The sequence below is a fragment of the Sphaerodactylus townsendi genome, linkage group LG16 (genome assembly GCF_021028975.2).
Source record: "Sphaerodactylus townsendi isolate TG3544 linkage group LG16, MPM_Stown_v2.3, whole genome shotgun sequence".
In the NCBI taxonomy this organism is placed as follows: Eukaryota; Metazoa; Chordata; class Lepidosauria; order Squamata; family Sphaerodactylidae; genus Sphaerodactylus; species Sphaerodactylus townsendi.
The window spans coordinates 30,970,896-30,996,073 of record NC_059440.1 but is presented as its reverse complement, the minus strand read 5'-3'; the positions used below and the strand labels follow the sequence as shown (position 1 = coordinate 30,996,073).

The 25,178-nt window shown below is 50.1% G+C and overlaps 1 protein-coding gene across 2 annotated transcripts in view; it reads left to right on the top strand.

Moving 5' to 3' along the window:
- CAPZB (capping actin protein of muscle Z-line subunit beta) overlaps nt 1–25,178 on the top strand; it is a 47,889-nt gene that overhangs the window by 20,370 nt on the left and 2,341 nt on the right. The window contains exons 3-9 of one of the 2 annotated variants that reach the window (XM_048519134.1): nt 10,145–10,266; nt 11,261–11,374; nt 21,126–21,267; nt 21,987–22,103; nt 22,547–22,612; nt 23,656–23,732; nt 24,658–24,770. In XM_048519134.1, the coding sequence (XP_048375091.1) occupies nt 10,145–10,266; nt 11,261–11,374; nt 21,126–21,267; nt 21,987–22,103; nt 22,547–22,612; nt 23,656–23,732; nt 24,658–24,760 (741 nt within the window). In that variant the 3' untranslated portion in view covers nt 24,761–24,770. The remainder of the gene's footprint in view (nt 1–10,144; nt 10,267–11,260; nt 11,375–21,125; nt 21,268–21,986; nt 22,104–22,546; nt 22,613–23,655; nt 23,733–24,657; nt 24,771–25,178) is intronic. The other variant, XM_048519135.1, reaches the window with a different exon arrangement.

Genomic DNA, 25,178 nt, shown 5'->3' with positions numbered 1-25,178 from the left:
CTCTTTCCTGGCCGCCAGGGTTCTTGACCAGGGTTTGACTCGGATTGCCCAGAAATTTCATCTGGCAATTTTTGTCAGTCATTTATTCTAAGGATCCCAGGTAAGCCCTCCTCTGGCTGATTCTCAGTAGAAGAACAAAGCTTATGAGGTGAGGGACCGAGGGGTTTTGTTTGTTTGTTGTCGTGATGACAATTACAGTTACCTTGCATTTATTTATACACTACAGTGTTTTTGTTGTAGCTTTAAAAAAAGACGACAGACTGAAGGGTTGGGTTTTGTGATAGCCATAATGAGAGAGCATGGCCGTTAAAATAGAAAGCCCTGAAGCTGAGAAAGAACTCTGGCTGCTGAATTTTTGGGGGTGGCTTCTGGAGCCGAAGAAAAGGCCTGGTTTATCGGACCCAGTCCCTACTGGCATTGGCCCATCCAGGGGTCAGGCCATGTGCCAGTGTTGTGTTGCATGCGAGGGGCCATGTCTGGTGCACTACTTGGGCTACAATCAGCATTAAGGCCTGGAGGGGAGGGGTCTCCAGAGCTGCCCCTGTTAGGCTGCTCAGTTTGACAAAGGAAGGGTGGCAGACCGTGGGGAGATGGGAGTCACCATCGGCTTGTTATTATCATTAATTTATTTTTATTTTTTCATTTCTCTGCCCCCCTTCCCCTCATGGTCTCAGGGCGGCTTCCAGCATATCAATACATATAATAAAATCCGGTGCTGCTGTTCTGTAAGAAACCTTCCTGCTAAGTTTACGACTTGTGGGCGTGCCTTGTGCCCCAGGTCCTCTTTGAGAGGAGTCCTGGGCCTCCGGCCAGGCTGGGCACCTGCTACGGGGCAGGCAGTGCCAAGGGCACCTGGTGTGCTCTGTTCTGTGCAGGGCACCCAGAAAGACTGGCAGTTTGATTGCTGCCCCTCTTTTCCCAGTGGAGCCTTCCTCAGACCCTGGAGGTCGTACTGAACTGGTGGAGCAGAAGGATATAGACTTTGTTTAAGCTGCTTAGTGCTACATCCCCCCTGCCCACCCCCGCCCTCCCCGCTGTCGAGTGAGGAGTTGAGCTTGCTGTATTCAATTCTGCTGACAGCAGCAGGGAAGAGTGCCCCAACTTGAACGTGACACGAAAGGGCCTGGTGGGGAGGCCGGTGGAGGCCCTTTCTGGGTCACCGCCTTTCATCTGCCCCAAACACTTCCTCAGTTCATTAGCAGTGTGGTGTGGCTCGGCCTCTCGCCCACATCTGTTGTTGCTGCTTCAGGCTGCCGAGCTGGTAATTAGAGTTCATTAGAGCCCTTGTCAGTCACCGGCCTCCCCGAAGCCTGGCCTGAAAGAAGCGGTTGTGGGCGCTGGTAATTCACCTAGGCATGAAGCGCTCCGCTCAGAAACTCATGACTAATTGTTCGTAAATGGGCAGCTCAGAGCCTGTCGAGGCATGTGAGAATTTTAGAAATTGTGGCGTGGAGGTGGGAGGGGGTGAGTTGGGAGGGGGCTGCTTTTAGGAAAATGGGCTAAACCACAAGGAAGACCTGTGTCGGTGGAGCCTGGGCCCCAGTGGCCGTGGCATCCCCCCCTCCCCTGTGGCCTTTGCGCGTGAGCTGGTTCCAGCATCCCATCCTCAAACTCAAGTGTGACCAAGAGCAGAGCCTAGGATCTGTCTGCATAGGTCAGTGCTAGCTCAGCTGCAAACAACTTGGCCCCACCCTAGCATGGTGGCGTCCCTTTACCTCCTCCCCTCTAATGGAAAGGCTGCCACTAATTTGAGGGGAGGGGGGTGTCCCTCCTTGTAGGACAGGTTTTTACCCTCACTGTATAGACGTGTCCATCTACCAGACTGTGGTCCATCCTGTGCCAGAGACTGTAAATGAGGAAGGCTGATGTATCACCCCCCTTTCCCAGGTCAGAATGCCTCCGCTCTCGCTGTCCTTTCCAGCTGAAGTCTTTGGGGCACGAACATGTATTGATTGCAAAGTGCCACGTGCTTTGGTATTCTAACTATGATAATATGATCCTCCTTTGCACTGTCTATCATAACATATAAGATGTAATGGTGTGGCCCGGCCAGCTTATCTTCTGGGTATGTGGGAGGAACTCTCCATTCTTCTTGTCTTGGTAGAACTTTAGCTAACAGGCAGTGTTGGAAGAGACCCCAAGGGCCATCCAGTCCAACCCCCTGCCATGCAGGAACACACAATCAAAGCACTCCCAACATATGTTCATCCAGCCTCTCTTTAAAAACCTCTAATTGATCTGAATATCCCCTCCCTCCCTGCCCCAAGGTGAACATTAAAACAAGTCTTGTTTGCTTAGCCGTAGAAAACTGATAGTGTCTGAGTCACCCTTCCGCGGTGACATCCCATGAAAACTGGTCTTGGAGGCAGAGCCGTTGCATTTTTTTAACAAGAAAAATTAGGTTCCACTTAAACTTCCAACACATGAAAGCGTGCAACTGTCCACCACAAAAATCCTTTAGATGTCAAAAGCCGATTTGATCTAGTACTCCGCCACACCCAAGTTTTCACTCCTCTGCAGAAGAGCGAATGCTGCATACAGTCTTGGCAGAACTGGAAACGGACTCCTCTCCCTCCCTCTAGCCGGAGGCACCTGCTTTTGGGTGGACAGCAAAATCTGGTTCACTTAGAACAGGGGTGTCCAACTCTGGCGCTTCAGATGCTCATGGACTACAATTCCCATCAGCCCCTGCTGGCATGGCCATGCCAGCAGGGGCTGATGGAAATTGTAGTCCATGAACATCTGAAGCGCCAGAGTTGGACACCTCTGACTTAGAGGTCTTCCAGCGCAAGCTCACTGGGACCAGTACTGGAGGTCTTCCAGGTGGGCTGGACCTAGAAGTGAGTTTTAGTTTTGTGTCTCGGGCCACAGAGTGCCAAGTCAAGTCAGTGGGTGTTCTCTGTTCTGCAGGCCTAGAATTTGGCTGCACCCTCTTTTTTTGTTTGCGTTGTTTCACATTCTCTTGTGAAGTTCTCTTTTAAACGAGGTGTACATCACCAATAGTCTGCCTGGAAGTGCTTGCAGGTAGCGCATTATTTTTTAATAAAGGACCAACATGCTAATCCACGTTCTGTGCTCCTGTGGATGTTTGGCAGAGGAACGGTGTTGTACATGTCTTAAATCAAATGCTTATTCCAGGATAAGAGTAATTACGTTGTGGGGAAGCTTAAAACTGTGTGTGTGTGTGTAAGAAAGAGAGAGAGAGAGAGAGAGAGAGAGAGAGAGAGAGAGAGAGAGAGAGAGAGAGAGAGATTGTCTTTGCAGTTTGGATTCCTGGTGTCTACAAGGGAGAGGGCTAGCAAATGTCAGCCATTGCTGTGACGTTGGACGACGGAAGGGCCTTCCCTTCTCCCCAGCCTAATTGAACATCTTGACAGGGGAGGGGGCGGCTGCTGACAGCTCTGTGGGTTCAAAAGGGCGGCCTTTATGAACTTGGCGTTCCTTCAGGAAGATGCTGAGTGCATTGGGCACGGTGCACTTTGCTGTAAGTTTTCAGGTGGTTCTCGAGTCAGCTTTCACCGAGGCTCCGCCAAGCTACAAGAGTGGCTGTTTGGCCTGAGATCGCAGGGGCTTGGCTCAATTAGCCAATTACCTCTCCGCGTGAGCCAGTTTTCCACTCGGCAAGCATTGCTGTAAATGGGAATGTTTTGAGCTTAGGAAAGATTAGCATTGGGATGTTTGGAATTAATGGCGAGGCTTTTTTGAACTGGTGCAGGCGACTAAAGAGGGACTCGGTTGAAATTGGGCTGCAGGTGGCATCTCGGCAAGTGTCTTTGTGAGATGCCTGGATCTGTTTGAGATGGTGCTGCTTCCAAAACTTTTAATTCAACCCCTGTCCCCGTCCCCCCCTGCTGTTGGGCCCTGTGACAAGATCTTAATGAAATACTTCTAAATCAGAACCTCTTGGCATGGAGGAACATAAACCATGATGCCCATTTCAGAACGCTCAGCAGGAGCCACAGAGCTGAGTGCAGAGTGTGTCTGACTCAGGAGGATTTCTTATGTCCTGCTTTCCCTATTGGTTGAGCCTGATTTTTGTAGAAAGTACTCTCCAGGCCAGGAGCATCTTAGGGGGCCGATGCTAGGCTTGGGTGTCAGGGAAGGCTGCGTTGGCTGTCAGGATGTCTTGCGCTGAAAAACTTCAGTGGTTAAAAAAAAAGATCTTAAAGCCTTGTCCAAGATACTGGTTGCACAATTTACACATGCAGCATTCTCCAGTGATCAAGCTCCTCCTGGTCTGGTCCATTTCAGGCTGCTGTTGGAGAGTGGTATGTCTGAAGATTTTCTGGCAAGCTGGCATGTTAGGGAAAGCTAGGCTTCCCCAGACATGCTGTCCTCTCTTTTCATGGGCGTTTTTGTGAAGAGGCATTGCAAATGACTGCTATTTTCCTGCAGTTACAGAGATGAGGTTCAGGAAAAGCTCTACCTCTTGATCCCCCTCCACGCTTAAGCTGGGACTTTAATGCAAAGTCAAGACTGCAGCGTCAAAACCAATCTTGCAAGTGAATAAGCTTCAAGGCTGCACTCTTCCGAAATAGCCCAGTTTATGGGTGATTGGTGGTGCTCATAGTGTTGATCCCGTCAAGCAAGGCTTTTGGGGAGTGACAGGATTGGCAAGCTGGGAACATGTGGGAGGGTGTTGACAGATGTTTGCTCACATCTGTGTTCTGTCAGTCTGATTGGAAAAAGGGAGGTTAGTTTTTTCAGCCCTACGTATTTCAGGCTTTCCAACCCACAATAAAAGGCAGAGGGGAGAGAAAAGGTAGCTAGCTTATGAGGACACTTCAGAACTCGTGCGTTTGAGCTTTGGTGTGCCGGAGGCCTGATGCTTTGACATTGTCACAGAGGGCAGCTGTTGGTCATATCAGATGAGTGAACTTATTGGTCAGTTCTGTTCTTCTTATGAGCATTACAAGAGTGTATTTTTATGGACTGCATCGTCTTTTTTTGATCCCCATCTCGCAATGTCGGTAGTTAGAGGTGGGATTGAATCCGAGAGCCCTGTTTGCTGAAGGTCACAGAATCCTAGAGTTGGAAGAGACCCCAAGGGCCATCAAGTCCAACCCCCTGCAATGCAGGAACACACCATCAAACCACTCCTGACAGATGGCCATCCAGCCTCTCCTTAAAAACCTCCGAAGGAGGAGACTCCACCCCTCTCCGAGGAAGCGCATTCACTGTCGAACAGCCCTGACAGGAAGTTTTTCTTGATGTTTGGGTGGAATCTCTTTTCTCCACCTTGAACCCATTACTCCTGGTTCTAGTCTCTGGAGCCGCAGAAAACAAGCTTGCTCCCTCCCCAACACAGCATCCCTTCAAATATCTAAATATGGCTATCATGGCACCTCTTAACCTTCTCTTCACCAAACTAAACATACCCAGCTCCCTAAGTCTCTCCTCGTAGGGCATGGATTCCAGACCTTTGACCATTTTGGTTGCCCTCCTCTGGACCCGTTCCAGCTTGTCCATATCCTTCTTGAATTGTGGTGCTCAGAACTGTACACAGTGTATCCTCCAGTGTATCCCAAGTGCTGTGTTACCCATTTCTTTCTCCCCATTGAACTAGAGGAGTACCCATGCGGGTGTCCGAGCCGCCACAGGAATGGAAAGGTTGCCCCTGTGTGCTCATGATACCGCCGCAGCCATAGTAATGGTGTGCATGAACCAGAGCTGCCCTGGTGGTTGGTGTTCCCCCATTTTCACAACATCCGTTGGGCTGGCCCTGTTTTCTGCCACAAGAGGAAACTTCTTAAATATTGTCAGATGGCTCAGTAGAATTATAACAAAACTGTATTAGGTGCAGCTCCGAAATGGCTGGGGTCCAGAGCAGGCAGGGGGACAGGTGCCAGTTCAATTTGTTGCGATGGAGCTGCTGGCTGGCTTCTGCTGGCTCAGACCTTCAAGTAGTTTTCAGACCAAATTTGACAGGCTCTGATTTTTCGCTTTCACGTGATGACATCAGTCCTGTAAGAATTCAAATGGGAGCCGGAGCTTTTAAACTTTGAAATGCAGCTAAACCGTCAGATGTCTTTGCTGCAAGAAATCTTATTTTAGAAGAATGTCGGCTTCAGTGGTACATCTGCCCCCCCCCCCCCTTCTGTGGTATAGTCGCACCACTGTACCTACAGCACCAGACTAGTGTGGCTGTCTTGGCCTCCCAGCATCCCCGCAGTCCCATTTGGGGTCTTTCGCCTCGTTGCTGCTGCTGCTGCTGCTGCTGCTGTTGGTGGAGTTCACTGAGGATGTCCTCTGAAAGCAAACCAGGGTCTTCTGCATGGAAACCACGCAGGGAAGAAAACCCCATTTCAGAGAAGAGAGCCAGATCTTGGTCTTTGAAATGCTGAGTAAAGATGACCACTTGATTTGCATTTCAGGTAACCAAACTTCCCGTGTCATTTGCGGAAAGCAGTTTGAGGAAAGCAGGTGTTTATAGAATGCCGGCACCCACTCTGTCCCAGCAAATGCTGGGACAGAGGCTTCCCCCATTGATCATGCCCAGCCACTGGTGTTCTGAGGTGGACTTCCTGTCAGCATGATAATTCCTTTTTTGCTTTCATGGCTGGAAGTCAGTGAGATGCCCATTTTCCTACCTGACCTTGAAAGCTGCCAAATCTGGTAGTGTGAGGTGGAAGTTCTCGCCTTGCAGCTGTCAGTTTGCCCGTGTGCTGGCTTTCGTGGCCGGCTGAGTGTGCAGCTTTATGTCTTCTGTCTCCTGGTTCTGGTCCTTGCTGTCTCCGATCAGTGAGTGTCGATGGCCTCCGATGTGGCCAGTGACATCTCTAACCATGCTGCCTTTATGCATTTGTCATTTTGAACGGCCCCTGTGGTGGTTTTGGGATGACAAACGTCAGCTCAGACAAGCAGCAGTTCTTGATATGCTGGCCCCGTGCCACCCATCATAAGTCTGCAGAACTTCTCCATTGCAAGGACCTCCAGGGAAGGGGCTCTCATGTAGCACTTTACTTTCCCCAGAACAATGAATGGCAGCCATCCAGCAGTGTGTTTGGACTACATGCTAATTCTCCGGTGTCCTGCTGCAACCGCGGAGGGTTTGATCAGTTCCTCACCACGCTGCTTCCCCTTGATAGAGGGCAGTGTGGTTCAGTGGTTAAGAGTGACTGGGGAGGTTTCCATTTAAAATTTCTTACCTTTGCCACAAACTCACTTAGGTGGTGGCCTTGCGCATCTACTTTGTCTCAGGTGGAGCCCACAGTCTTCTGCAAGAGGACGATGTGGGGCCTGAGATTCTGACTTCAGGCCGAATCACAACACAGCATGTCCACACTTGTGCAAATTAAAGCAGTTTGGATTCCTACCGGATCAGGCAGAAAGGCTCGTCTAGTCCAGCACCCCACCTTCGACAGTGGTCAGAAAGTACCTCTGGGAAGCAGGGCCAAATACTTCTACGTTTCCAGGGATTTTTTTTTAATCTCAAGCTGCAGTTCATCACAATAAACGAGCAACTTATTGATTTCTGGGGTGATGTATTCCCCCCCTGTGCCCCAGAACAGACACAAGCTTAGAGTAGGAATAACTTTCAGGTGCCGGATCCTCCATGTCTCCACTTAACAAAAAAGCGAGGAGATCTTACCTTTCAAACATAAATACAAGGCACTCCCATTTTCCATACAGATCTGAGGACTTTGCAATTACCTGACCCCGTTCCCCGTCTAATCACGTTTCAGGAATGGCAAATTAGTTGGTCAGTGTCCTGACTTCCAAGCAGGAAGGAAGCGTTTGGCTGGCTGCTCCAAACCGTGTCTGGTTTCCGCCGACGCACAGGTGACTGCTTGTCTTGCTGGTAGGAAGTACGGTTTATTTTTAATTAAAACTTTGTCCCAGTACCTGGTTCACTAACTCCTGCCAGATTAGCATTTCAGAAGGACAACGGATTCCTTGTTCGACAAGATGGTGGCCCTGTTCTTTCAATTTGTCTTTCTCTTTGTGTACAGCTGAGCTCCCTGGCCCTTCAAAACGCTGCCACCCTTTTGCAGCTCAGGCTCAGATAGAAGGCCTATTCATCGCCCGTCTTAAGGAACAAAAAACATCCCTGGTTTCTAAGAAACTTGTCTCTTGTGCTCGGAGGGGGTCTTGGGTCCTCCTGTGTGCACCAGAGAATTGCAAATCCCCCATAAATCCTTACCCGTTGTGGGGCTTGAAAGCTTGTTCAGTGAGGGTACTTATCTGCATCCTGGAGAGCTGTGGGCAACTTATGGCTAGTTCTTGTGTGATTTGTTTTATTTCATTTCTTCCCAAATCAGTCCATAAGGATCTCCGACTAAGGAGGAGTCCCAGCTAATAGATATATGAGTCACCATCGTGTAGTGCTTAGTGTCTTGGACTAGGACTGAGAAGACATGAGTTCTAATCATCACTTGACCAAAAAACTCAGTGGGTGACCTTGGGCCAGTTGTACCTTTGAAGCCTGATCTACCCTACAAGGAGGGCTTTCATGAGAATAGAATGGAAGCAGGGAGAACCATGTCTTGAACTCATGGGAGGAAGGTGGGGAAGGGCCAATTGTCGTATGCTAGGCCGGGTGGGCTAGAAAAAATGCTTGCCTTTGTCAGGCAACAAATAAGTCCTGGCCACGATGCCGCTCCCTTCGTGCGTTTGTGAAGCTTGTACCACGAGCTTTCTGAGATGGCCTTTCTTGAAAGAATGACTCGTATATCAGGTAAATGTGGCTTTAAAGAAGAGGAAAAGAATTTAACCAGCAGGGTAATGTTTGGCAGGGAGCCTGGAAAGTATATTAAACTCCACCCAGAGCATGAGCTAGTGGAAAAAATGAAGTTGCCGTTCATGGGCAGCTTATTCTCTTTGCAGAGCTTGGATTTCCACTCCATTGTAAATATTTACCACTTTTTCTCTTCTCCCTCTCCCCCTACCTTAGCAGTCACTTTACGGGCCTATATTGGCAAGAAATGGAGATCGTGACTGTGTCTGCATTTAGCTTTGAGACCACACTAGTGGCCATGGAAGAAAACGTGAAGTTGTTGGAGAGGTTCTGTGTGCGCACTTGGGTGTGTGCACGCGCTGTAATAGTGAGGAACAGTTGGTGTGCTGCAGTACAAAACATGTGCATGTCTGTGCCGTTCATGTGGAAGTTCGATAGCATTATTTATACTGAAGGAGATCTATCCAGACAACTGTTCTTGTGTTGAAAATGTATATTCTGTTAATGGAAGAAGTGGAAGGGAATGCCGTACCCTCTTGGGCTATTTTGCCCCCACCCCAGTCCCATAACCTCCCGTGTTGGTATGTTCTGAATTCTCAGGGATTCTGGGAACAGGGGTCTGAGGGGAAGTAGGACATTTATTGTTTATTTATTTATTTATATTTATATTTATATACCGCCTTCCCCGAAGGCTCAGGTGCAAGACAGTGATAACCACGTATAAATGGCCAGCAACAAAGTCTGTTGTAAGTGTTAAATCCAGCAAGTTGTCATAATCGTTAGAAAGAAGTCTTTGCCTGATGTTCAAGTGATAAATTTGCTGCCAGGTAAGTATTGGTGGGTTTGCCCAGACTGAGTCCAGGTTCCACACCTTTAAAGGCCCTGTTCCTCTGTACTGCCCAATTCAGGCAGAAGAGGGGCTTGGCTGACAATCCTGATAACTGTGTAGAAGAGAATCCAGGCAGATGCCAAAAATTAAGATCCATGTGCTAAGGTAGGAAGGTCAGTTAGCAGTTCTCTTGTTTGGGTGCTCTAGCAATTTTGCTTGTGCAACACAGGCATGTATGCTGTCACGTTGCACAAACAAGCCCAGCAGTGCGCTTTTGCTTGCTTACAATCATGCATTTGTGTTAAAAGAAAGTTGGACTCGATAAAGTAAATATTGTGCATATTTCAGTTTCACCCCAAATGTTTGCTTTCTCAAGAGTTTTCCCCCATACCTTCAGAATTTCCAGAAAACGTTCCATTTCTGCTCTCTGTTCCACTTCTGAAATTTTCCTACTCTGCATTGGTTGGTGAAGTGGAGAGGCAACTGAGCCATCATTTTACAGTCATGATCCACTGTGGGCTGAATGTGCCCCGTGGGCCAATCGCTGCCGCATCCCCCTTAGTTTCGGAAACTGGCTCAGATGCGTTGCCAGCAGAGCACTTTTTGTGAGCGTCTGTTTTGACTTTCCCTCTTCTCAGGTACCAAGCCTCTGTGAAGATCTTCTGTCTTCAGTTGACCAGCCTTTAAAGATTGCTCGTGACAAGGTGGTGGGGAAGGACTACCTCCTGTGCGATTACAACAGAGATGGAGACTCATACAGGTGAGCAGCCGTCCCTCCATCTGTGCAGGGCAACATCACTGTTCGTGCAATGTGGATTTCCTCGTCTGTCCTGGCAGTCAGTTTAAACATTTGGCTTTTGAGTGTTTGGTCCCTTAGCTCAGTTTGAAAAGGAAGGGTTTTTTGGGTTATGGGCTTATCAGTGCTAGTATCTGGGAACTGTCTGCCTTTGGCATTGCTCAAGGAGTCAAAGCCAGCACCCCCCCTACCCCCAAACCCCCAAGGCCCCTTGACTCTCTCCTCAGGTTCTTATCCTCACTTTTGATCACTTTCCTTAAATGGAATCCTTATGGGGGGAAGTCGGTGCCAGCAGCTTGGTTTGAAAACCTGTTAGCTTGAAAAAGAAAAGATTCTCTGGTGTAGGGGAATTCGGAGCCCAGCTCTCGAAACTCAAGCGGGTCTGCCGGTCCATCTGTCTTTCTTCAAAACGGCTTCCCATTTAAGCCCTTAAATGTGCTTTGAGTGCTTGTCTGCTATAAAAACAGTTTTGGGGGGCAATGTTATGAATTTCTTGTGGATAAAATTACTGCTGCAGCTAGCATTCTGTCTCCTAAAAAAAAAAAAAGAATTTGGAGGGGAAGGACATATTCTGCTAGCCAGAACAGCTTTAAGTTATGGTTGTATTGCTCTGAAATTCCTTTCCCGTGCTCTGCAGAAGAGATCTGCTAACCACAATTAAATCAAACCCACCTTGTTAAAGAGCTAGCAGGGTGTGTGTATGTGTGCAGAGCCTTGAACACCCGCTCAGTGGTTACCTGTTCTAGACTTGGGCAGCTGTTGTTTAAAGTGGCAGGGAAAACTGTTTAGATGTACCGTGTAATGAGTTTTTCCCTAGTTCACCTTCCCACATCCTACTAATAATACAAGACCCTTTTGTGGCACAGCAGCACCTTCTACGTTAAAAAAAAAAAGATGTTTGCTGGCTTAAAGGTAATTCCTCCTAGCTGCATTTCTTCTCTCTCTCCCTCCCTTGCAGGTCACCCTGGAGTAACAAATACGACCCCCCTCTGGAAGACGGTGCCATGCCGTCCGCTCGCCTACGCAAGCTGGAGATGGAAGCAAACAATGCCTTTGACCAGTACAGAGACTTGTACGTTGGCACAAGTTCTTGCATTCTCTCTTTGGTTTTTTGTGGGGGGTTTTTTTGGGGTGGTGGTGGTAGGGGGGAAGCAGCATGTCTATTTCTCCGTCAGCTGAGACAAGACCCACTAACTCTTGTAAATAGCCCACAGTCTGATCCTTGAAGATGTACCTCTTCTTTGCTTTTGTCAACCCCTTTTTGATTTTGTACAGCTTGCTTTTTGATAGAAGGATGTGGCTGTACTTTCCTGTTGAAGGAATTTTGCTCTTCCTAGCGTAGCACTCTGTGGCCTCCCCCCCCCAATTATGGAACTGCAGATGGACTTAGCTAAAATTCAAACCAGCCTAAAGCTACAGGAAGCAACCTGCTGCCACAGGTTTGGAATGTCTTAGAATAACAAGCATTTACTGTTCAGCAAGCCCTGGTCAAAGGCCGTTTCCTCAGGTCTCTGTGTGTGGACAGGCACAATTCTCAACGTTTTTAGTAGACAGGTGGTTTTGGAGCCAGCTGTACTGACAGAACTTTGTCCACCAGGAAGGGAGACCTCTCTGTGTGCTGCAGCTAACTTACAAAATCTGCTGCTTCTGGCTATGGCAGGGGTCTGCAACCTGCGGCTCTCCAGGTGTTCATGGACTACAATTGGCCATGCTGGCAGGGGCTGATGGGAATTGTAGTCCATGAACATCTGGAGAGCCGCAGGTTGCTGACTCCTGGGCTATGGGGATGGCCACTGGCTGGTGTGGCACTTGAAAGGGATTAAAAGGATAAATGGCGCGTGTAGGAGTCTATTAGCCGTGGTCGCAAAATGAACCTCCATCTTCAGAGGCAGGATATCAGAGTTTTTGTGACCTGAGGGTCTTTAGCAGTGGACTGAAGACCTCGCAGTTCTGCAGCCTGTAGCGGCCTGATCCCGGACAGCCTCCTTGCACTTGCCCAGGACTTGAAAACACAGGGGAGGGAAATGGGAGAAGGGAGCTGGCCATCGGCTCTCACGCCACCACAGTTGTGTCCGTGTTTTTCAGCTGAACCTTAGAAATGGCCCAAGTCAGACCTGAAAAGCAGAACAGCTAAATTCAAGTCCCCGTAGCCCTTTGGAGACCAACAAGATTTGGAGGTTGAGTGGGGAACTCCGAGCTTTCAAGAGCTGAAGCGGCCTTTGCCGGAAGGGAGCAGAAGAGACTCTAGAGCAGAAGAGACTCTAGAAGTCCAGCTCTGCAGTTCCTTGGTCCAGCTCTTTCTAGTGGCTTTAAAAATTGATCCTTCTTTTTGTTGAGAAGCCCTTTGAACCGCTGCCTTTGCCTGTCTCCTCCTGTGGTGGCTAAATTCTGAAAAGTCGCTTGTTTAGGCCCAGACCGCTTTGCCGTGGGCGGAGTTTGTGGTCCTGGAGCGGCCCTCCCTGCAGGGTTCCTCTTGTGGCTTCGCAGAGCAGGTGCCGTGTGGGTCTGTGTGTGTGCTCAGCCGCTGGGCAACTGGATCTCTAAACATCCTGCCTTTTAGAGGATGTTGTAAGTGGCGCTTGAAAAAGCATCCCAAAAATAGTTCTGCTCTGTTCTGTTTATGCCAGAGGGGTAACAGGCATGTTACTAAGAGCAACCGCAAATGAACATTTCAAAAGGCACAAGCAGAACGTGTGTTCTGGAGGTCAGGAGAGGGGAGCAGCATGCACACGGGAATGCCAGATGGCTGGATTTTTTTTTATTTTTTTGGTGAGTTTCCCTGAGCTGTTGCTCTTGTGGGTTCTGTAGCAGGGCTCGGACATTGGCCTGGGCTCATCGTTTGGGAGGTGCCTCTTTAGCGACAGTGCTTCATATTTTTAAACGGCCTTTTGTGCTGTTCTGGGTTGGTTGTGCTGGTCCCTTAAACCAAGACAGGAGGAGCTGTGAACTTCTGGTGGGACGCTGAGTGACCATGTGGATAGCTTCCACATGAGACCTTGTGAAGTCCCCCCCTCTCCCCATTCAGGGGTGCTCTCCTGCCACCATTCACATGGAAGGGTGTGTGTGTTTTGGCCCCACCTTTGAATTGTCCTGTCCCAAAGCCCTGCTGCCATAGAAGCGAGGCCAAGGTTCCTTCTCAGCTGGCAACAGAGGAGTCAGGTTGGACGGCTCAGGAGGGTGTTTTTGTCCCAGTGACCTCCAGTGGCTGACTCCCCTGGTTCAGTTCCATCCTCAAGGTATTTGTGAGCTCCAGTTTGAGCCCTTCCAACCTGCCTCTATCCCTTTGGCTGTTGTAAATGGCAGCTGTCTGTGAAGCCATAAGCCATTTCACCGTAATGTCAACACAGGCTTTGGTCTTACGCAAGCTTCTGTTGTGTTTTGTTCTGGTGGAGACCTATGTGGACCTTTGAAATCTCGTGTGCTCCTCTGTCAGCCGGTGGTGGCCAACCTCCCCGCCCCCATATTTTTGATCCATTCAGCATCTCTTGGCCTTTTTGGAGTCCAGCAGGGCATCTAGGAAAGGATGAATGCAACAGGAAAAGAGGAAGACCTGGTCAGAGCAGGTGACACGAGGCTAGGTGTGGTCTGACTCCATGCAAGGCCGCTCTTCAATGCACGGCTCCTTCCCTGTAGGATTACTTTGGTATCTCTAGGGCAGGGGTCTGCAACCTGCAGCTCTCCAGATGTCATGGACTACAAATCCCATCAGCCCCTGCCAGCATGACAAATTGGCTGTGCTGGCAGGGGATGATGGGAATTGTAGTCCACGAACATCTGGAGAGCCGCAGGTTGCAAACCCCTGCTCTAGGGGCAAAACAAGGCAACTCAAATCCGTTGGGCCAGCTTCAACTCCTGCCCTGGGTGCTTCTTCTGCATCTGTCTCACCATCCAGGCTGCCATACTTCTTTGGCCCATTCCATTGTTGCTTGTAGCAGGTTCTGAGGGGAGGATGGCACGGAAGTACCATGTGGGGCTTCATGCATGCTCACAACAGGACGCTCATTCTCAGTAGAGCAACATTTAGATTTTTATATCCAGTCGAGTTTATACATCTGTGGTCTTTAGCATTTGGGGGGTGCTCTCAACCCAAGATTGCTGTGCAATTCTAAAATCACTTGCCGTTGCTGTATTTTTGCTTGCTGAATACTCTGGATTTGAAACAGCTGCATTACATGCAGTACAGACATCCATAAAACCGCAGCTGCAGCAAGAGTTAGGAAGAGGGGCTGCCACTTCTCCATGCCTTCAGCCACACTCATGGCCTGACTGTCCTTGTGTTTCCTGACCACTTGTGGTGAGGTTCACAGCTGCTTCTTCCAGTGGCTGTGAGCCCTTTTCCTTCCAGTGCTTCCAGCTGTGTCTGGATGTATCTGTGGCGTGCCCAAAACCTAAGTCTTGTGGGAAGCTTTGAAGTTGTTTTTATTGCTCCTGGCTCCTACACCTTTGTGATATATCTAACCCCCCCTCCTCCTCCCTTGGATAACTTGCTTCAGCTTTTGTGGCGAGGGACCCTCAGATTGGATCCAGATGCCGTGTTCCTGCATCCCAGCACTAAACGAACGGGGGTTCTTTTGTTTTATTTTCCCCCTCTTGGCCCGGTCTTTCTGCCCAGATTTCTGAGCATTAGGGTGTGACCCCCGCTTTGCCGCCAATGGGATTACTCTCCTCCACGTTTGACTGATCAGTAGAAACTGGGGGCCTTTGCAAAGAGTTTACATTATGTCCCTGCCCTTTAAAATGGTTGCAAACATCTGGAATTTGCACTGATCTGGAAATTCCAGGTAATGGTTCAAATACATAGTTCAAAGCTTTTGCCTTCTGTAGACCTGTGTTGCTTTTTTATCAGGATCCCAAGATTAGAAGGGCTTGATTCGGCTGTCTGTCTTATTTTCATCTCACCCTTCCTCAAAGGAGCTCAGGAGCAGACGTGGTTCTACCATCTGGTTCTGTTGTCCCGGCTGTATTAGGCTGAGAGAGAGAGAGAGAGAGAGAGAGAGAGAGAGCACACACACACCTGGACCTGGGTCACCCGTTGAGTTGCTTGGCTCAGTAGATTTGGCCACAGATCCCCCTAGTCAGGTACTCTAACTACTGTGCAACACTGTCTGCCCCCCCCCCCCCCCCCCGGTGAAGGCCTTAAAGACCTATGCCATAGGGAAGCCACCTTGGGCTACTTTATTTTGATTTCTATCCCACCCTACCCCAGCCCGCGCTCAGGGTGGCTCAAAGCATCGATACGATATTCATGGTTCAGTATACCAACATAACTTAATATAATACAATAGAATGATTAAAATGCTCATTGCAATCAGTATACAGTTTATCTTACAAGATGTACAGGAGTTTGGCACCCCAACATTTCTTATCTAACTTCCAATGGGGATCTCACTTAATAAACCCAACTGTAGCTCCTTCACCCTTTATTTCAGGCTATCCAATTAAAGAGATGGCTGATGGGAAAAGGGGGAAGGAGGTGGGGAGTGGGAAAAGGAGGGGAAAGGGACCAGGTAGTTGGTGTGATGGCTGACTCGGGTGCTCTCGAGGTCCCCTGCTGTTGCCACCTCTGTCTTCTGAAGTGCATTCACCACATGGTCCATTTCAGCCTGGCATCACCTGGCCATAAAAGGTAGCCAGAAAATCCACCCAGAGCTGAAAGGGAGATCTTGGAAACTCAGCTTCCTGTTATGTAGCTGCAGAACAGCTTTGGATAGTACTGGAGGGGTGTGTGTATTGGGGGCGGGGGGGAGGGAGGGTCTTGGTGTTTCTAGTAATATCTGAATCCTGAATCTACCCTTTGTATTCCCTCCTCCGGGTAGGAGTGGGGGAGGGGGCTGACTGCCTTTCCTTACGTCTAAGCCAGCCAGCTGCTGACCAGATGTGCTGTCTAAGTGTACCTGGCATTGAGATTGTGCATACCTAACTCGATTGGTATGCTTGCTTGAGGGACTCTTGCACCTGTGTGCGTGCTGGAAGGAATGTGTCTAATACCTGTGTGGAACCCACAGGCATTGTTTTGGGGCAGAGGAACGGCTGGACCAAAGGCCCCTATGTGTGCCCCCCCCTCCCCCTTGCCTTTCCCTTCAAGGAGCTGCCATCTGTAGAGTTTTGCTTGGCTTCACTCAGGGCTCTGAGCATGTGTTGCAATTTCTTTGAAAGATTTCATGGGACACACAGCACTCTTCCTTACAGTCCAAGGCCATATACCAGGGGTTGCCAACCTATGGTGCTCCAGATGTTCATAGACATAGGGGTGTTGTGGGGTTTCTGGGCTCTATGGCCATGTTCTAATTAAGTTTTCTCTTAACGTTTCGCTTGCATCTGTGGCTGGCAGATCTTCTGAAGTTGCCAGCCACAGATGCAGGCGAAACGTCAGGAGAAAATGCTACTGGAACACGGCCATAGAGCCCAGAAACCCCACAACCCCCCAGTGATTCTGGCCATGAAAGCCTTCGACAATGCATTGCAAATGTATTGTTGGAGGTTTTCATGGGCGGAATCAACTGGCTGTTGTGGGTTTTCCAGGCTGTGCGGCCGTGGTCTGGTTGTTTTTGCTTCTAACAATCTGTCCGCATCTATGGCTGGCGCCTTCAGCAGTATGTCACGGCGGGTATCTCACCTTAGAAGATGCCAGCCGGTGGTGGTGGTGGTGGTGGTGGTGGTGGTGGTGGTGGTGATGATGATGATGATGATTGGATTTGGTATACCGCCCAATCCCCAAAGGGTGAAACATTAGGAGCGAGAACTACCAGACCCCGGCCATACAGCCCAGAAAATCCACAACAGCCAGAAAGTTTCAAACCTTTGTGTATTTGCTTGGCCTGGGTACAGATTATGTGTTAAAAAGAAAAACCAGTACACTTGCTGTTCAGGTCACACTTTGTGGGTAGGCAGTTGCCGTTTCCCTGTTGTGCCTCTCCACTTGGCAGGCCTGCGGCTAGCTCCCCAAGGACCAAGTTGAGCTCTGTCCAGACTTGGTTTTGGGGAGAAAAGAACTATCGCGTCTTCCAGCTCTGGCAACATCTTGACTTCAGCGTGGTGTGCCTTCAAACTGCGGAACGGGACTTGGCTGCTTTCCCCTTGCTCTCTGCCTCCCCCCACCCCCACTCCGGTACTTACGGCCCCAGCGATGGCTAACTTTAAACTGGCTTCAAATAGCATGTTAGTATTTAAAACAATATTAATACTAGATTTGATTCATTAAAGGTACAAAGGGGCGCTCGAGTGCTTCCATGTGTGAGCTTGTTAATTCTGGCGGGAAGGTTCTTCTGATGGCTCTCTGTGGTTTCGGACAACATTTTAGCACGTTCTTTAAAAATACGCCTGCAGAAGCCTTTACGTACAGTCTCATAAACGTGAAGCGCATAAAAATTAGAGCTTTTTTTTGCCCGTGTTTCATGTCATTAGGATCAAAGTACAGAAGGTAAGAGTGATTTTTAAAAGCCCCCGGCTTTGGCCCCTGCTGCTAATTGATGTCTCGTGCTCTAAGAGAGCTGGTAAAAAGTGTAATTGGAGTTGTGTGGGTGGAAGGGCGAGATACTTTATGCTGTTTCCCAAACTTCTGACAGCAAAGATCCCCCCCTACCCGCCCCCACGCCCAGAGAAGATCACTGGCTGTGTTTCCTACCATCAGGAAGCACTCTTAGATCAGGAGAGGCAAGCCAAGAGCGGTGATTCATGCAGATACACAGTGGGCACCTTAGTTTGCACTCTGTGTGTGTGTGTGTGTGTGTGAGTGAGTGAGTGAGTGAGTGAGTGAGTGAGTGAGTGAGTGAGTGAGTGAGTGAGTGAGTGAGTGAGTGAGTGAGTGAGTGAGTGAGTGAGTGAGTGAGGAATCAACTGATTCATCCAGCCACATCCATGCATAGGTGTCAAACTCGTGGCCCTCCAGATGTTATGGACTACAGTTCCCATCATCCCCTGGCAGGGGATGATGGGAACTGTAGTCCATAACATCTGGAGGGCCGTGTTTGACACCTTTAGAGAGAGAGAATGGAACCTCCCACCTCCTTTCCGAGGAAGTGAGGGCAGAACAGTGACTTACGCAGAGATGCGGCGTGCAGTCTCCTGAGGGTGGGGGCTCCAGACTGCAGGAGCCTGTTGGTTGTTTCTTGAAGCGTGCTGCTGTCTGCCTCAGTCTGTGAGCCACTCATGGAATGGGAGGGGCTATGGCTCAATGGCAGAACCTGTGCTAGGAATTCAGAAGGTCCCGGGTTCAACCCCCGGCATGTCCGGTTAAAAGATCTGGCGGTGGGTGATGTGAAACTCTTCTCCTAGCTGGCATTTGCTTGATTTTAGGTTCTGAAGAAAGGAGTGACGTTCTTGATTTTAAGATTAGAGCTTTCAGATTTTACCCTTAGCGCTTAAAGCATTTACAGCAGCAGCCCCAGTGCTTTTCAGGGAGCACTCCCTGACCCCTGAGAGCCGCATGTGGGAGGATCTGGGCCCTGCAGTTCCTCCCGGTGAGTGCTTAGGAGTTGCATGTTGGAAGGGACCCGCTAGCGCCTCTCCGGTGACGGGGATCCAAGGTGAGGGGCTCAGCTCCATGTGTGACCTAAGTTTGAAAGATCCAGGGCAGAAAAAGGCTTGCAGGAGAGTTGACTGTGCTGAGTCTGCAGGCATCCAGGGAATCTCTGGGCCTGGGATTATGTTTCCAGGTCTAAACTTGAAGCTCAGCGGGTGTTTCTTGAGGGGGCTGTCAAAACATTCCACTGTGCTCAAGCGCGCATGCACAGATACACACACACACATACATACACACACGGCCCGGAGACACAAGGAAGGTGACGCATTCACTGATCTGTTCATGATGGGCCTTCCCTTAAGAGTTGCTTCAGATTGTGTGGGATCAATCGCAGCAGCTGTTTTGTCCTCACCCTCCTTCCTCCCCCCCCCACCGCCGTTAATGAACGGAGACTGGTGCAAATCAAGTTTCACGAGGGCTCCAGCATGTGCCAGAGCTGCTCTGCTTTCTGCAAGCCAGACGCACCACAGCCTCGTGTGTCAGCATTTTTGGGGTAGTGTTTGTGCGCGTACATATGTGTGTGTGAAAGAGAGGGAGAAAGAACTTGTGGCCGCGGTGTAAACTAGGTCAGCAGAAGAGCAGGTGTGGGAGCAGCGCTGTCTGCTACGCAGCCTTACAAAGAGTGTGCTTTGCAGCCCCCGGGGAAAACGCCGTTTTGCAGTTGGAGCTTGCTCTCGGTCCGGCGCACGTTAATGCTGAAGCAGGCTGCCAGGTGCAGGAACATTTAAGCCCAGGCGTGGGACTCCATTTCTGCAAACTTGGGGCTTTCGGCTGGTTCGCAGCCTGCAATAAATCAAAATATCACGTCTTCACAGGAGGAAGAGGGCTGGACCAGCTCTGCACCTCTGTTCCCTTTAGTCTTAATTAGGCAACTTCTCTGGAAACGGCAAAAAAGAACGGGTCCGCCAGCCTCGCTCGCTCTGTAGCCGCGGTGAGGGAAGGGGAGCTTGGGAGCAACTGAGCTATAAAACACAGTTTTAGGTTTCAGCCAGATTTCGAGTGGGCTCTTTTAACAGCTTGTTGCCATGAATGGGAGTCGGTGGGGTTGTGCAACTTTCGACGTGGAACGCTGCAGCCAGTGTGGAGGGAGTTTTCTTGGGACAACTTTTTTCAGATGTGCTTTCAGGTTGCAGCTTTCTTCTGCTTTTCCTTGCTTAACCTGGGGTGTGTGTGTGTGAGTTTTAAGCCAAAAGCATTTTCTGAAAAGAAGTTGACGAGACCTGACCGGGTCTCTGGTGTCAGCAGCCCTGAGCCAAACATGGTGGCCATCTTAACCTGACTCTCCCTCCCTCCCTCCCCCCACCCCCCAACGACGATGCAGCAGACATGGGAAGCCGCTTTATACTGAGCCCAGGTCAGCATTATTGTCTTTGACCAGCAGCAACTCAGGCCGAGAAAGGTCCTTGCACATTCCTGACTCTCAGGGTTGCATTTCAGGATGCAAAGGAACTGCCCGTCACCGGAACAGGGTGAGGTTTCAGAAGCAGGCCTCTAAAATAGCCAAGACTACCTGGTTGCCCCAGGTTGAAATGGCTTAATGCTGCACCCGTGCCGTCCAAAAAAGCTACATTCCAGAACCTGTGTTCATCGTACAGAATGTAGTTTGGGGGGGAAAGTGTGCGTGCCCCCTTTCCTATGAAGTTTTGAAAAGTGGTTTGTGGTTGAAATACAGTGAAACGTTAAATGTGTCATTCAAATCCATTAAGTCAGCAGCTAGTGGAATATGACAGACCTGTTGAATGTTACGATATTTGATCAAAAACCCCTATATTCCCACAAATGGGGTCAAGGCAAAGCAGTGCAAACACCCAAAGTTAAAAAAAGGAACCCAAAACAGAGTGTCCTAACAAAGTTGATTCAGCAGAAGGTGGGCTACAAAAGTTCAGAAGAACAGGACCCTGGTTGTCTTGGCGGAGAGTGAGGGTGTCGGACGACTTTCTTGTGGTCAGAACTGGGGAATTATTGTAAGCGTCCTTTTCTCTAATGAGTGCCCAGGCCGTTTGGGAACTAAGCACACACACCCCTTCTGCTTCAGCAGCCACTATACCTGGAAACCACATCTTTGGCCTGTGAAGAACAGAAATATTTCTCTCTTTTGAAAGAAAAAAGAGACAAGAGTTACTGGGAAGGGGACTTCCCTGCTCAGAATCACACAGTGTGTTTCTGCAACACTGCTGTTCAATGCTTATTTTGCTGGGGGGCGGGGGTGGTGGTGGCAGATACAGTTAGAGAAGTGTTAACGGGATGAGCATCCATCCTGCTCTTCTCTGAACTGGACGGGGTCTTCTCTGTTTGGCTGCAGGTATTTTGAAGGAGGCGTTTCCTCTGTCTACCTCTGGGATCTGGATCATGGATTTGCAGGCGTGATCCTAATCAAGAAAGCTGGCGACGGATCAAAGAAGATCAAGGGGTGCTGGGACTCCATCCATGTGGTGGAAGTTCAGGTACAGCCCGGCCTCGGAAGGAAGGGGGGCGGCCAACGGTTCCTGTGTGCGGGGAGGGGATCCCCCCCCCAAAAAAAACTCTTGGTTGAGTTTTGGGCAGCTGATGGGTGCAGGTGCTCGAGTGAACAATACAATATATTGTATCGGCCCGTAAACTCTCTCTTTCCCCTCTCGCTTTCCACCCCCAATGGCCTCCTGTTCATTTCATAAAGCTCCTTGGAGAACTTCGGAAAAAGATAAATCAGAACAGTTAAACCGAAAAGTTCCCCAAAGGCCTGAAAATTATGGTCTTTTCTGCTGGGGGTCCAAGGCGGCATTTTCTAATTTCCATCCTGCAGATCCATCTGCCTAATTAGGTAGTAAAAACAAGGCAGTGCTGTGGTGGGGAAGGGGGTGTGTGGGGGGCTCTGGATGTGTGTGTGGTGCTCGTCCTTCGGGGGAGCTGTGCCCAGCCCTGGTGGGGCATGAAAGGACCCCCCCCCCCAAACTCTGGAGCGGCAGCACTCTTAAATGCCTTTCCTTCCCTGCCATGAGATGGCGACTCGAGGCGACTAACAAATACAGGTGTGAAGCCCGCTGCAGAAACGTATAAAAACGTTCTCCATGCAAAAACGGCAATAAAAAAAGGCCACCTGGAGTCTGTCTCCGCCATCCTCTGAATGGGCATCCTCAGTTCCCCTCCATTAACCGTCTTGTGCAACGTCCTTCCGTCCTCCCAGGAGAAGTCCAGTGGCCGCACTGCCCATTACAAGCTGACTTCCACAGTCATGCTGTGGCTGCAGACGAACAAAACTGGCTCCGGCACGATGAACCTCGGAGGCAGCCTTACCAGACAGGTAGGCGGGTGCTGCCCTCTTGGCGTGCGGTCCATGCGCTCTTCTCGGGTTGCTTATGGGTTCCGGGGCTGCCTCCTCACAGGATCCAGAAGCCCCTGGCCTTGTGTCTTTTGCTGCACTGTCATGGCCAGTGGTTCACTGTTTGTGCTACGGTTGGTGCTGCACTCGTGGCTTGTGTGATGTTGTGAGGCACGCACGGCCTTTTGTGGTGTGGCCCCCTGCAGCCCTCTCTCTCTCTGCCTGCCTGCCCACGGGGATCTCAGGTGGCATGCTCACAGCTCGTTGGGGGCATATCTGTGGAAATGGCTGACCAGCATCAGTTGGGGAGCTGTGTCCCATGCTGCTTCCCCCTCCAGTTTTGTTGAAGTGCCCCCCCTCCTGTAAGCACTTGGTCCTGCCTTCCTAACGGGGACCTCCCTTCTTCCTTTCCTTTCCCCTTCCAGATGGAAAAAGATGAGACTGTGAGTGACTCCTCACCCCACATAGCCAACATCGGCCGCTTGGTAGAGGTGAGTGTGCCTTTGATGCAGCGGCTGGTGCCAGGATCATGAGAACATGTGGGTGTTCTGGAGCAAACGGCCAGTCTTTCCTTCTCTGGCCAGCAGATGCCCTGCAAGGCCCCCGGGGGAACCCCAAACACAAAGCCTCACAAGCTGCGGAGTCGTTTAAAGCGTGAAGCCCGTTGGAGGGAAGCGAGATTCAGCTTTGTGAAGGAGAGAACCCTTCAGGACTGTCTTAGGGAAATCATAGAGTTGGAAAATACCACCAGGGCCATCCAGTCCAACCCCCTGCCTTGCAGGAACACACAATCGAAGCCCTCCCGACAGATGTCGATCCAGCCTCTGTTTAAAGTCCAAAGGAGGAAACTCCATCACTCTGCGAGGCTGTTTGGCTTTTGCTCAGTGTGTGTGTGTGTGTGTGTGTGTGTGTGTGTGTGTGTGTGTGTGTGTCATGGGTGTATGCTGTCCTCTTGTGGTAGAGACAAGAAACTCCCACCTGTACACTTAATTCTTGGACTTGGCTGCAAGTCTTTTGCTCCTCCTAGAGCAGTGGTGGCGAACCTTTGGCACTCCAGATGTTATGGACTACAATTCCCATCAGCCTCTACCAGCATGGCCAATTGGCCTTGCTGGCAGGGGCTGATGGGAATTGTAGTCCATAGCATCTGGAGTGCCAAAGGTTCACCACCACGGGCCTAGAGGATTGTGAGCTCCCTGGGCCAGTTCTCCCAAGCTTGCTCTGCACCTTCCAGCTTCTTGTGCAGAAGGCTCGATTCAAAATTTTCCCCAATTTCTGTGCTGCCCTTTGCCCAGTTGACAGCCACTGGCATGCCTGGGGCTTCGGTCCCTTGGCCACCCAGAGCAGTCTCCCTCCTCCTCAGACCTTGCTTACCTGCATTTATCCACCCACTAACTCCATAGTCCTGTGTGGCCCTCATTCAGCTTCAAGGGCAGGGTGGGATACCCCAGTCGGTCCCCTGCCCAACAAGCTGGGACAGGTGGGAACCAAGGTTTTGAATTGACCTCTCTTTCTCTCTCTTTTTTCTGTCTAGGATATGGAAAACAAAATCAGAAGTACGCTGAATGAGATCTATTTTGGAAAAACAAAGGACATCGTCAATGGGTTGAGGTAATGAATGGACTGCCCCCTTAAGGCTATCCCCCCCCCCCTCCACACCCCGTGAGGCGTCCTGTTTCTCCAGCATTCCTTGCCTAGAGCACCCTTTTATGAATGCACCTGCGGGGATAGCCCATCACCTTTTAGGAATGCACCTGCGGGGATGGCCCATCACCAACTTGTAACTCCTGCTAAATAAGTTGACCACACGGTTTGGGTGGTCCAATTCTGGCATCGGCGTGATCTGTTTATCGTCTTCCAAATCGAAAACATCTTGACCGGCCGGTGGGAAATGCACGGAGGGGCTGGGAAGCTTTGGGTGGCTTTCATTTTTTTCCCAGTGAATTTCACCTTTTCAACCCAAGGCGAAAAATGCAGGGCATCCAAATGCCGTCAACGAGACCACAAAACAGAGACCCACCATGGCCTATATCTGGCAGCAGATATTAAAACACCCCCTCGTACCCATGAATTCCCAAGGAGTCAAGTGTACGGCTGGAGAGCAAGTGAACAATTGGGAAATCCAGGCACCCCTCCTTCCCCCTCCCTTTGGAAGTCTGATCCCAAAAAGCGTTATGTGAAGGATGCCACTGAGTGCCGGAGGAACAGCTCCGAGGGGCGGGGTGGCTGGCTACCCTGATGTTAGCCCTTCCTTGCCACCCACATCCCATGAACTTTATTTTCTTGATCTACTCTGAAATGAGACGTACGTCATGGCAAAGTACCTCTCGTTCAACGGGGCTGCTACGTGTCACTTCGTAAAATAAGACAAGTTCAGCCCTGCTTCCCCCTGTTTTTCTCTGCCTGCTGTTTCTTCTTTCCTTGGGTGGCTCCCGGCGGTTTGCTGAGGTGTCTCTCGCACTCGGCTTCTCTGACCTGTTCTTTGTCCCCCTCTGCTTCCCCCACCCCTTTCCGTTTCCACACCTGCTCTCTCTAGATCTATTGATGCTATTCCTGACAACCAAAAGTATAAGCAGCTGCAGAGAGAACTCTCTCAGGTGTTGACTCAGCGCCAGATGTACATTCAGCCGGATAACTGAGCCGGCCCAGGTACCCGCCCCCTCGCCTCCCAACTAGCCTGCAAGGTACCCCACTCGGCACTAAAACAACCTTAACTTGGTCGAGGGGAAAGCAGCCTTGACCTGAGCATGCCGGCTGCGTTCTCACAAACTAACTCTTAACTCGGGCGGCCTATTGGCTAGTTTCCCCCACCCCCAAAGTCAGGGGTATTTCATTCTTCATACACTTAATTGATCCCATGTGAAGGTCTTGGCCTCTGAAACGTGTGTGCAGTGTGCTGTGTGGATTTGTTTGAGCATGGAGGCGGGGAGGGGGTCATGAAAATAGCATGGGGAGGCTGTCATCTAAAACTCACAGCTCTGTGTAGGTGCTTCTGGGATCTCAATTCTCCGAAAAGGCAAGCTTATATAGCCGTGAAAACTTCAGGTGTGCAGAAAC